Consider the following 13,461-nt stretch of genomic DNA (forward strand, 5'->3'; position numbering starts at 1 on the left):
ACCTTAAATTCATTAAAGGTCTTTGAATTGTGCTGGAGGAGACTTTACAGATTGCTGGACTCTTGCATTGACAATACAAGATCTTGACCAAAAATGTATGCACTTTTTGATGGAAATGAACGTAAAAGGAGTGCATCATTTTGTGTTAATGGAGAGAAATGGTGAGCTGAAGGATTCGCCCTGGCCAACCAGTTTCTGACCCCCAGAATTGTCTGATCAATGGCGAATGTGGTGTTCAACCACCATAATTGCTATTACTTTGAAACAAAATATACAGTCTTGTTATGCTATTGCATACTAGTTTCCCAGCCTGTATCCTTATCACTGTTACAAAGATGTCACCAGGTCATAGGGGTCAAGATCAAGTGGTCATATTTACAGAAAGCACAAATGATCATGGAGTTCTTAATAGCCAGAGCATTGAATTTGTTTACAGAGCCAGCAACGAAGGCACTTTCTGTTTTAGACTATTGGTTTCAATGATCAGCACCGCTTTGCCATGGTGACTGCCTTGGTGTGACTTGCCATGGTGACTGCCTGAGCTTAAAAGCTATAGCATCCTTAACTAAAAAGCTTGAACGGAAAAGGTCGGTAAGAGAAACGATATAAATCTCAGTCCAGAATAGCTTTTCCATACAGACGTGGGAAGAACTACCATGTTATGGTCATCTCTGATGTATCTTGATTGGATTGTGGTATATATAGACATCGCCATTGATTTCGTCCATCTCTTGACAGGTGCGTCTCCATTTTTGTGGAGTAATTTCACAGGCTTTGTACAGAAAGTAGCTAATCACATGCTATTGAGATAACTAGCGTGATCGGCGGTTCCTGCGAACGTGCTGACCCTAGAGCATCAGTGCTCGGAGTTGCCAGGACTCGAGTCTGAATCGCCCATTGATGTTGGCAGTATGCCATTCTGTATGCACTCAACGACATTGATCTGCTTTGAAAAGGCATGCTTTCTCAACGAGTCGCACCAATGGACTCTGATTCCGCAGTTGTTAAAAAAAATTAAAAATACAAGCGAGGGTTTTTTCTTCTACATCACGGTGCTGTTATTCATGCACCAAGAACAAGAGTTTGTCCCACTCGATTTGCTGATTATCTTGGAGTGCTGTTTTTCTTGGAAAGCATCCGCCCCCTCAAACTGCCCTCTGCCCTCATTTTACTGAAACTCCACCCACGTGGAACCAACTCTTGTATCCAGAACATCTCAGACGAGATTTGCCTGACCATGTGGAAGTAAACCTTTGAAAGGGTTTTAAAAATGTGATGCTCGTGTGCAGGGTGACATTCGGCACAGAAAGTGGAAGCACGACCCCCTGACCCTGTGACTGTTGTAAACACATGGGAAAAGACCCCTTCCCCCTAAATTTTCCCAATATAGTCTCCTCCATCCTCTAGCACTGAATAACTCAAACCCTCCTCTTCTCCACAGGCGAAAGGACAGCTGGCCAATCACACTGAACCCTTCCCCCCTGAAGGCTTTGGTAAGTCTCTCTTTGACATCTTATTGAAGGTTTGAACATTTTCACACATTTTCAAGGCACCACTTAATTGGGTGAATGTGTTCTCATTACATGTTCTCTAGCGCTGAAGTGCTACAGCGTACGGTCGACACAATACCGTAATCATGTCAATACACGCCAATTTGTGTGCAATTATATTAAGGGTGCTCCGATTGATCGGCCGCCGATCATAATCGGCCGATAATTGCTTTGGGATGTGTGATCGGTGGTCTCTATAGAGGCCGATCAAGAAAAGCCGATCAGATGATGCAAAACAATTTTTTATTTATTTTTATTAGGTACATCCGTGCGTGCCTCAATGTTACAAAAATTGGTGGGGGACAATATCGATCCTTAGAAACTGGTGGGACACGACTTCACTGGATCAAAACAAATCAATCTAACCATAGATGTGACCAGTAGTGGTGGCTTTCTTAATCTGTTTAAAATTATTTTGCAAGGGTTCTTGCAAAAAAAAAAAAAAAAAAAAAATATATATATATATATATATATATATATATATATATATTGATGCTTAAGAAGTATTTTTATTTGTATTTTCTTTTTTTGCTGTGCACTTTACTACCTGTGGTCCTTTAGAAAAACTGATGGCTGACTGACTCAAAACATTATTTTGGCTATAGCCTTTTTTGTTGCAGTTTTTAGTTTAAAGTAGTCTAAAGCTAAATTTAAAGACTCAGATTTTCTGTCTTTTATCTTTTTTTTTATTTTATATTCTACAGGAAAGTATTTTGGCTTGTATTTTCAAGCCCTAAGCTGTTTCCAATAACCAAGCACAGGCTGCTAAGTTAATATGCTGGACATGTTGCTTGCAAATAAATACACAGGTGTCAATTCATGATACGTTGTCTTCTCTTAATTGTAATACTTAATGTACATTGATGTTAAATATAGTTTAATAAATAATGCTACATGATAAATAGAAGGCTTCAAATAGACCCTGTGATGGGTATCGGGTGATACAGCTTCCAGTAATCAGGGATCGGCCCCAAAAATCCTGATCGGACCACCCCTAAATTATATATGTTTTTTGCAAACACATTTATTATTGGTAACAAATAAACCATTGCAAATGGGCATCTGTGACAACACAACAGAGAAAGCCCTGTGACATGCTGGAAAAACACAAACGTTTTTTGTTAAAAAGATTAATCTGACACAGTAAAAGCCACTTCAGTTTACCGGTTTAACATTCACATTGAGTAGTTACCTGGAGAATGTGATGGAGAGGTCAGCAGCTTTCGGCCCTTCATGAAGGAGATATTTTCACGGTTTTTGACCTCTGATTGGAGACTTTGAGGATATTATTGGTGTGACAGTGCTGTCAGTACGAATCGAGGTCATTAGTTTGTAGAGTAACGCTTGAGTGATTGTCGAGGCAGAAAGAGAAGACACAGAGAGAGAGAGAGAGAGAGAGAGAGAGAGAGAGAGAGAGAGAGAGAGAGAGAGAGAGAGAATAGAGAATAGAGAATAGAGAATAGAGGAGTCAGAGAGAGATGAGATCAGTGAAGTGGATCCAGCTTCCTTCCAGCCTCGCTTCTTGCCCAATCAAAACATGATCCCCCCGATAATGTGTGGCAGCAGCACCAATTCTCTATGAATTACTCCCTTGGATTGCTGTGTGTGTCTGGGCAAATGACTTAAGCCAGATCGCTCATGAGGACATTCCGGGGGTGGTTGTAGCGTAATGATTCTGGAGTTGGGCTTTTAACACACTGGTTCAATCTGAAGCAGGGATGACCCTGAAATTGGTACAGATTAGGGTGTATCAGGGGGTAAAGTTTCACACTAGAGATTTTAGTTCAGACCTCAAATCATTGTTGGGTAAATCTCACGAAACATGTCAAGAACATCCATCCATTCATTTTTCAAACCACTTGTCCTATGTAGGGTCGCAGTGATCCTGGAGCCTTTTAAAAATTGTCCTAAAAACTGGATCCATTTTCTTTCTTTCTTTTCCTCTCTCGCTCTGGTTTATTTTGGGGTGAAATTTGACCTGGACATGATCTTGATTCATTTCATGAGATTCACCAATAAACAGTACCTGGGAAATTATTCATTTGAACTTCATTTACAAACTTACCATTCTGGAAGTGCACAAAATAAATGTTTTATGGAAATGCCGTACATTCAGCTCCTATCAAAAATAAGTGCTAAAAGATTGTTGTGAACGGCAGATGGTGAATAGAGATTTTAAGTAAAATACTAATGAGACTTGGAGACGTATCTTGCTAGAACTATTGATCAGTGTTGGCACTCATTTGCAATTACTGTTTGCCAAGAAATTTGGTCAACAGATAAACAACCATAACCAAAATCACCATTTTCTCTTGTTACAATTTTTTTTGTGTAGGTGACATTACAATTTGGGTTTAGGGTCTAGCAAATGTGTGAATTGGAGGAAAAATGTTCATCATTAGTTTTCTCCAGGTTGCTTTAGATTAAAGTGTTTCCAATTCACAAACTACATCATGTTACAATAGAATTCACAATGCACAATACTTTGCTCAATAATCAAACAGTTACAAACCCAATTATCGAGTGACAGATCAGTTAGAAGTGTTGTCGGAGATGAGTCAGGCTCTAGTGCTTTGCCATCCAAGAGTATCAATGTAATATTGTAAAGTATGAAATAGCTTTTGATTCCTTTAGTCTCAGTTTTGGTTGATGTTTGTATCTTTAGTTCAGCCCAGCACTGCTGTGTTGATGGGGAACCCGATTCAGGCCTTTACTCCACCTGGACCAGGAGCTCCAGCCTCCGGGAAATCACCAAGCCCTGTTCAAAGAATCGACCCCGGAGCCAGCATCCTTTATGTCCCCGCTGTCTATGGGGGCAATATGGTAATGCCCATGCCACTTCCGGTACGTTCTGCCAGACATATCAGCCCATTCTCTAATTCTTGTTACTGTTGGTTGGAATTTAGAGGTCCTCATCTATCCACTGTAAATGTATTTCATTGAACATCCTGTACACTTGTATCAACCTCACCTTCTCTTCACCAGTTGCCCTGGCCCGGCTATCAGAGTCGTTTCGCTGTAGATCCTCGCTTCATGAGTCACCAGGCTGCCATGGCCGCATACAACCTCAACCTGCGGCCAGGAACCAGTAGTGCCTCACCTGTGCTGTTTGGGTTCGGTCACCCTTCTCCTTTGGGCCTGAACCAGCAGCCCACCTCTGAGAAAGATCTACTTCAAGAGCCCAGTGGGAACGGTAAAACTCACTTTCATTTTAACAGTACTGATAGCTCAACTGATGCATGCCAATAGCAACACCAAGGTCATGGGTTAGACATGCACTGTGGGTGGGAATCAAAGCAGAATATATTTCATGTCAGATGTCTGTGCATTGGCTGACAGTTCACATTGTACCTTAACACTTGCCTTTACACACCACATTGTAAAATATTATTTTGATAGTTTTTTAATTTGGTGAACTCTCAGGTTTGAGCTGTCATATATGGCTGGTTGGTGAGGCGCTGCTTTTTGGATTGGATTGTGTTGATTTGTTGACATTCTTTAGGGAAAATCGATACTAATGGAAAAGCAGAGCATTGTAGGCTGCTGACACCCGAGAGGAAAGCCCCTGAGCTGAAGGAAAAACAGGTACCATCCATCCGCCCGTTCCCTTTTCGTATTTATCAAACGTCCTTCCCAGTTTAATCTGAAATAAATCAAAGGAGTCACCCACTATGCCTTCCCACAAGAACACTTGAAACATGGACCATCTATCTTAACTCAACCCATGCATGCTCAAAACACTTCATATCTCCTACTCTTTTACACCCTCTACTAGAGTCACAGGTTGGTAATGGTTATACTTTCTACAGGGGGATCCAGAATCAGTGCATAACAAGAGTCCAGAGCCCCAGTCCAACATGGGCTTCCCCAGCAGCCGCCTCATACGCAAAGACCCACAGGCACAGAGGGCCCTCAACTTCCACCTGGCCCCCCCACATCCCGGCTTCCCCCCTCACCACGGAAACAGCCAGTTTCCGCAGCAGTATGGGCTCCCCCGACCTCCCCTCCGAATGCAGGCCCCCATCCACCCTCAGCCCTCCTCCTTCCCCCCGTCGTTCTTTAGTGGGCCTCAAATGACACACCGCGGACCGCAGTCTCCAGTCCTGGAGGGGATAGAGGGTGGGGACGGCTCGATGGGAGCAGTTCCAGGTGGGGTGGCTGAGGATATGAAGGGTGTGGTGAGAGGTCTGCCCCCACAGATGCACCAGCAGCCCCTACGCCTCAACAGTTTTGGAGAAGAGAGTTTGGACTCTCTGTTGGGCGACACTCTGGGTATGTGCATACGTAAGACTGCTTCAAAAGGCTTTATTATTGTCTTTGATTTATTGTGCTTTACTGTCTATTCCGACTGCTTTCTGTGTGACAGTTTTGAATTTGCTCTGCCAGCAACTTTGACAGCTTAAGTTTAAGCCATGTTCCAATCTTTCAGGCTTCTCATAAATTCCACAGTACTATGCCCAAGAGTTTGAATTTGACAAGTAAAAAGCCTTTTCACAAAAAGTTTTTGAAGAGAAACTATTCTAAGAGAAACTAGTCTATCTGAGCTCTGTTAACAGAGTCTGAAGTAGCCACCCAGAACACAATAGCAACCCACTCAGAACACATTATCATCCACATAGCAAAGTCCTACCAATCCCCAGAACACCTTCACATGATAAAAAGTCATGACGTAATGGCAGACCAACATCATAGAGAGCTCCCATCCTTATGACAGCGAATAGTGTTCGGAAATATTTGGTGAACAGACCTTTTGTGTTTTTCCAGAATGTCACAGGGCTTTCTCTGTTGTGTTGTCACAGATGGCCAGGCTTCCTCAGGGCTGGATGCTCTGGGCCAGCAGCAGCAGGCTCGTGTGGGTCAGTGGGGTGAACATACTCCCTTCCTGCAGACCAGTGTGGCCCCCTTCCCCCTGCCGCAGCAGTTGGCTCATCTCGGCCAGCCGGGTCTGCGGCTCCCACAGCAGCTCCTCAGAGCCGGATGGGGCCTAGGCCCCGCAGCAGAGGAGGAGCCCAGGACTGCCATGCCCAGGTTAGAAGACTCTTTGTCCTGCTGTTTAGTTATTGTGTGAGTCAGACAATACTAGATTTCCAGTACTCCGTAAAATGTCATAATGTAAAAAAAAAAAATTCTCAACATGATAACTCGATGCCTCGAAGCCCCTAAAGGGACACACTGATGGAAAAGAATATGAGATGGGAGGAAAAATATAGCAATGTGTATCAAAATTGACCATGCTTTTGCATTCTCTCACAAACGTTTTGCGTCCCCCTGGTGTTTCCTCGCAAAACTTTTGAATTCTTTCTCAGCGAAAGCAAGGTTTTTTTGGGAGCAGTTTTGCGAGCAAACAAACGTTTTGCTAGCAAACAAAAGGTTTCTCAGGATAAAACAAATGTTTAGCCAGCGAACGCATAGGTGAATGCAAAAGATGTGTGTGCAAACGCAGGGTTGCTTGGTTGTAGGCCAAAGTTTTGCGAGTCATTAATAAGGTTTTACGAGTAAATACACTATCTCCGGGGAACGGAAAACTTTAGCATGATGATTTTAAAGCTTACTAAGATCATTTCACAATATAGCATGCTGCTGTTTTACCTTTACGGACTGTTCCACCATTTTCTTTGCTTTTTTCATAATATAGTAGGCAGTATACAGGATATACTGTAGAGCAGGGATCTCCAACCCTTCTCCTGGAGAGCTACTGTCCTGCAGACTTCAGTTCCAACCCTGTTCCAACACACATGCCTGTAATTATCAAGTAACCCTGAACAGCTTGATTAGCTGGTCCAGGTGTGTTTGATTGGGGTTGGAGCTAAACTCTGCAGGACAGTAGCTCTCCAGGAGCAGGGTTGGAGACCCCTGCTGTAGAGTAAGTAGTAAGCTACTATTCCGTTCTAACTATATGAGTTTTTTCTTCCCTTCCCACCCAGATATCCTGGTCTGTTGCGTGAAATGCTCCCTCAAGAACAGTATGAGCAGCGGGAGCCGGCTGAAATGCCCCCTCCTCAGTCTCGCCTCCTTCAGTACCGTCAAGTCCAGCCCCGAAGCCCCAGAGACCTGCCATCTCCATCTTCCTCTACTTCAAATCACACCTCCGGCCCCAATCCCTTCCCAGCTCCGGCTCCGCCCTCCTACCCCGACACCAGCCGAGAGATGCCCATGAGCGGTCAGCCCTTCCAGCAACACCAAGCCTTTAATCAGGCCTCCTTCTCCCTGCCACCCGAGCACACATCAGGGCCTCTTCCGGTCAAGTACCTCCTCCAGGAGGCCCACTGGCCCCACCCTGGCCTACCCCAGAGCCACGTGCTGGGCCACGGCATGCCCTTTGGCCTGCAGGCGATGGCGCACAGGCAAGAGCAGGGCCCCCTCACGCAGCTGCAGCACCAGCAGCAGAAACAGCAGCTCCAGGCCCCGCAGAGCACCCTGCACAGCGTAGAAGAGGTAAGGGGTGCCTTCTGCAGGGTTCGTACGGGTGCTTGAAATCCTTGAAAATGCTTGAATTTTTATGTTGTGTTTTCAAGGTTTTAAAAGTGCTTACATTTTGGATAAAATGCTTGAAAATGCTTGAAATTGTATCTATCCTATCTGACTGAATAGTTCGTTTATTAGGCCTAAATGGAGAAATAAAATGTTACCCTTCAGATACAAAGCGATTTGCGCTACGCTGCCAGAGCAAAAGTAGGCAGAGTTTTCATTTTGATTTCCGTGCTTGTTTGGATGCCGCATAGGTAATCGTCACAGAGCGCAGCGCCAAAAGTTGAACTATATTTAACTTTGACCGCGGCGTGCGCTCGAGTTCGCTAATGCTGCGCTCTGCTTTGGTCGACTCGGCAACAAAACGTCCTTGCGCGGCGCAAGCCATGAAAATAAATGGGTTTCATAGTGCAGCGCATTCCGCGTCCTGTCTGAAAGGGTCATTAGGGGCTGTTTACACCTGGCCACTTCATGTGTTTTCTCAGATCGGATAGCTATATCTGATTTATCAAAACGATTCCATTTACACCTGGTCACATAAATGTGTTTTCCGCAAAACGGATATAAATCCGATCTTCAATTCCCGCGCTGTATGCAGGTTTAATGGAGTTCACGTCACCAAAAGCAACAGATGTGAGCTACATTTTATTGATCATCCGCTAAAATCAAAATCAAAGACCGCAATAAGAGAAAGCGGCAACAGCACTGGTAAGATCATTTCATTTCTTTACTTTTAATGATGATGATTGTGCGTTAAGCGCTTGTGACTTTCACTTTGATTTGCGATAGTTTGCTCGTTGGCTTGATGAATAGAGCTTCTCACCTGCGGTAATGCGTGTTGCAGTAGCGCCATCATATCTAGCTATTACATTACATGTAGCCTATAACACGCTTTCACGTGTTTATTTTTAAGCATTTTTGGGGGAAGTCAAATTTACATATGTGGTTTCACCTACCAGATGCATTTACACTTGTCCAGTTTCGTCTGTAAAGCGTCTCAGATCTCCTCCTGAAGTGGTTTGAGCGATCGGATTCAAATGCGTATCGAATGCGTTTCGGAGTGCATTTACACCTGGTCTTTTCACGATAGGATAGCCATCAGATCACAGAAAACGCATGAAGTGGTCAGGTGTAAACAGCCAGTGACTGAAAGTACTTGGTGTGATAATGTAATGTTAGAATTGGATGTCCGTTATGGCACCTTCATTTGTGGAATATGCAGTGAGTGAACATAGCCAAAGTTTCAGCACAGTAACTGTAACGTCAACTACCCGCAAATTAAAACCTGCAAACGTTAGCCCAGTGCATAACAACAATCGTTGATTGCTAAACAGAAATCGTGTCAGATGGAGTGTCATACAACTGGCTGACTGTAAGGTTGAGGATGGCCTTATACACTGCTCTATTCCAGTAGTAATAAATATAAAGTATTTAAAATATATTTTTTTGTAAATATATGTCATAGCAATGAAAAAAAAATTATTAGGCTATTTTATTAATATAGGCTATTTATCAGGCAGGAGCCTGTGCACTGTCCGAGTCTTCTGGGTTAAAATTGAATTACAGGTTGCTGTTGCACTGTCTCAGATTTTGTTCAAATCTTGTCTATATCAAGAATGTGTCCCAAAACCAAGGCCTGTAAAATGTTTTCATATTTTCAGACCTTGAAATTTCTGCAGTTTTACCATATTATCTGGGAAGCAATATTTGGACATTAATATAATGAAAAGTATTATTCATAGGCATTATCTACTTAGACAGTGATACATTTTGAAAAATAAAACTTGTGATTTGCTTAAATATCTAAAACTCAATCCCTTCATCCTCAAATCAGAGTTTTGAATGGGGTTTTTTTGGACTGTGGTGACCACAGTCAAGATATTTTCACATTTTATTATAAAGTACATCTGTAAATGCCCCCTTGTGTTTTTTTTAAAAAAAAAGCTTTTACTTTTCTTGTAAAAGGCGGGTGGCACCAAGTGTATAAATGAAATTTAAGTTCAAGACACTAAAATTTGATAAAACCAACTGGAGGAGTTGATTGGAAATGTTTGATGGCTGTATATTGTGAGCGTTGTTTGTGATTGTAAATTAATTGGCTCGTATTTACTTTTAACTGATGACACTTATTAACTTTTATTACAATCGTTGAAAGATCGCAATCTCGATTCAAACACCCTCACGACCTTGATCCTAAATGACAACGATTCACCTGTCAATCAAACTTTTGACAAGTACACTCATAGTGAACATTTAAATCTGTTTTCTGATCCAGAGAGCACTTATGCAAAGGTATAAATCAGCTTCACAAACAGTCTTTTCAACAACACAGTTTCATCATTTCTGTGTTACAAATATTCAAATGACCACAGAAGTACTGGGATAAAAGTTTATAGTTTGGATAAAACACTGATATCTACGGTAGTGATCAAAATAGAGTAAATCACCCTTTGAAAGTAACTTGACACTTCAAATAAAGATGATCAATTACATTGTTAGACCAGTAGGTGGCGACAAGTAACTATTAAAAATGAATTTGTCATTGAATCATTCATTCAAGAGATTTGTTCAAAAATGCTGATTCATCCAGTAATGAAACAAGGCTTTGAGTCATTGAATTTTTCACTCAAACTTTTTATTTTATTTTAATTATTTGCTTGAATGAATAATTTTAAGTAGCCTGCAGCAATTAACATTTTGTCAGAACCTACGTGTTATTGTGTTTAGTTCATGAATCATGCTTCTCAATTTATCCAGACTCGTGCAGCTCTTTTTCCTGTATATTTATACACACTGAAGGACACGTGGACATGTATTGTCTGTGGTAAGAACAGCATAAATGCATAATGTAGGGTAAAAAAGCCCAGAAAATTGCTTTAAAATGACAATTGTTACATTTGGTATTTTTGGTAGACTCGTTTGGACTTCTGCTACTTGTTTGATTTGGCATATAAATATAGGCTGAAAAAGGGACAACAAATAATGCAAAATACATATCTCTGGAATTCAAATGAACTTGCACTGTTTTTGATGTTTCAATCAAAAGGTTGGACAGAAATGCATCCAAATTATGATCTTTTTGATTGCATTAGTTTCTGCCTATTCCCACGCTCATTTTCTGTCTCTTAGTATGAACCACGGGGCCCTGGACGGCCTCTGTACCAGAGGAGGATCTCCTCCAGCTCCCCCCAGCCGTATCCGGACAGCCTGGATCCTCAGGACCACCCCACACCCTCCTACAGATACCCCTCGGCAGACCTTTGGCTAGGCAGCAGCGGGCCTGGCCCGAGCCCCGCTCCTCTCCACAACATTCCATGTAACGGAGCGAGCCACCTCGTCCCTCACAGGGAGGTTTTAGGTGCGTTTCATTGACCTTTGCATGCGTGGGATAGCCTGGTTAAAACCAGAACCTTCTCAGTCGTAACTGAGTTAGGGTCTGGGGAAGGTTCATTCACAGCTCACTTCCAAAGGGGCGTCACCAACGGACGTCGCTCAAATACCTCTGGGCGCAATTGGATAGACCTAAAACCAATCAGATCGATCATCATCTTGTAAAGCCCGCCTCAACGTTTGTGATTGGTTCCCTCGATTTGGAAAGATTGGAAATGAGCTTGAATGGGCTCTTCGCCAGACTAACTTGCAGAGCAAATCTAAATTTGCCGGAAGTTCGTCTGGGACAGATTTGTGAGATGTGTAAGAAATTCTCATCCTCCAATCCCCATCTTATTTTTAACGTAAGAGCGGCACGGCCATTTGTAACTTGAATGTGTGGAGGCTTTCAGTGTCATTTGCTTTTTCAGTTAATTTAGCTATTCAAACTTTCAAAACATTTAGTCACTTGAGAAATGTCTATACCAAACGAAATGCAAGAAAACGTGTATAATAATGAGCATTTATGTTTTGAAAGTCCCCCTGTAGTCAATAATTTTGTTTAAAAAAAAAGTTCTTCATGGCTTAAAATAGCTTGAATGTTACTCTACACCCTTGCCTCTTTTAGTACGCGGTTCGGTTCTATGAATATTCAAATGAGCCCCGCCTCCACTCACTCACACCAGCTCAGAGATCCACTCGTTGACGATCACACGTTGATCTGATTGGTTACAAGGTAGTTTGTGACGTCAGAAACACCAGCGATTTCAAACCGCGTTTTTGAGACTGTCTTTGGTTCACTGCAGTTTTAAGGAGAAAATACTCAGCGATGGTGTCGACTTATGAATTTACACATGGTTTGTCTTAAATCATAATAAACACCACATAGACATATAAACAACATTAAAAGCTTGATTTTCACCACAGCGGGACTTTAATATTTTTGTCTTTATCTGTGATGCCATTAACGCCTGTGCATTTGACCTCATTATATGTAATGTTATAATTGACACTTCAGTCTTGACCTTGTGGTGTTGAAGTAATAACGACTTTCACGAATTGTTCCTCAGTTTCAAAGGCGATGAGTGTGGCAGATGAGCACGTCAAGGCCGAGTGTCTCCAGCAGTCTCCTCACCCCGCTAGCGCCGCGTCTCTCCAGCACCACGGACAGTTCCCACCCCTCATGCCCAGCAAGCAAACCCCACCAGACCCGGGAGGAGGAGGAGGGGGCAACACCAGCCCAGGGGGCCCCCAGGGGCCCGGCAACTCCAAGCCCCCGACCATGTCCTACGCCAGCGCCCTCCGAGCCCCTCCAAAGCCCCGCCCGCTGCCTGAGCAGGTCAAGAAGAACAGTGACCCCATCTCTCTGTTACAGGAGCTTAGCATAGGCAGTTCAAACAGTAGCAATGGCTATTACACGTATTTTAAGTAAGTCAATATATATGAAATATATACACCTGTTAAAAAGGAAAACGGTTGAAAAAAATAGAATAACAATCTTAAAAAAATATATAAAAATGTATTTTGATTTTGTGGGATAGTTAGACATTTTGCGTTTTATTATTTTTTACTTGCTTTAGTACTAGTTGGTTCTTTTACAGTTTGGCATCTGTGATTTTACAAACCGAATCAGCATATATATATATATATATATATATATATATATATATATATATATATATATATCATGAAACACCAAAACATTTGGGGGAAAAAAAAAACATTTAAAAAAATCAGTAACAAAAAAAATAAAAAAAGATTTATTGAAAAAAAGATTTTTAAAAACACCATGAATTAGCTGACCACTCAGCTGCCTGTCTTTCCTGTAATTATGTCCGCTCTCTTTGCATCCACTCCCAGAAGTAAAACTTGTTGAAGTGATTTTTTTCCCAGCTGGCATTTTTTTTATGATGTTCAGTTTCTTGGTGTGTTTTCTTGTGCTTGCAGCTGAGTGGTGAACTGACTCAGATAAAAAAAATTATTATAAAAAGTTGTATAGATGTAGACAAACTTTTCTCAAACCTGTACATATGAATAAATGAATAAATGAGATGACAACTGTGTGCTTTATTAT

The 13,461-nt window shown here is 42.1% G+C and overlaps 1 protein-coding gene across 4 annotated transcripts in view; it reads left to right on the top strand.

Moving 5' to 3' along the window:
* helz (helicase with zinc finger) overlaps positions 1-13,450 on the top strand; it is a 69,159-nt gene extending 55,709 nt beyond the window's left edge. For all 4 annotated transcript variants that reach the window (XM_077211652.1, XM_077211654.1, XM_077211655.1 and 1 more), the window contains exons 23-31: positions 1,442-1,493; positions 4,216-4,394; positions 4,536-4,743; positions 5,053-5,135; positions 5,360-5,822; positions 6,350-6,578; positions 7,475-7,985; positions 11,148-11,376; positions 12,458-13,450. In XM_077211652.1, the coding sequence (XP_077067767.1) occupies positions 1,442-1,493; positions 4,216-4,394; positions 4,536-4,743; positions 5,053-5,135; positions 5,360-5,822; positions 6,350-6,578; positions 7,475-7,985; positions 11,148-11,376; positions 12,458-12,819 (2,316 nt within the window). In that variant the 3' untranslated portion in view covers positions 12,820-13,450. The remainder of the gene's footprint in view (positions 1-1,441; positions 1,494-4,215; positions 4,395-4,535; positions 4,744-5,052; positions 5,136-5,359; positions 5,823-6,349; positions 6,579-7,474; positions 7,986-11,147; positions 11,377-12,457) is intronic.
* The last annotated feature ends 11 nt before the right edge of the window (positions 13,451-13,461 follow it).

The sequence above is a fragment of the Siphateles boraxobius genome, unplaced genomic scaffold (assembly GCF_051911475.1).
Source record: "Siphateles boraxobius isolate OS27281-9 unplaced genomic scaffold, OSU_SipBor_1 66, whole genome shotgun sequence".
NCBI lineage: Eukaryota > Metazoa > Chordata > Actinopteri > Cypriniformes > Leuciscidae > Siphateles > Siphateles boraxobius.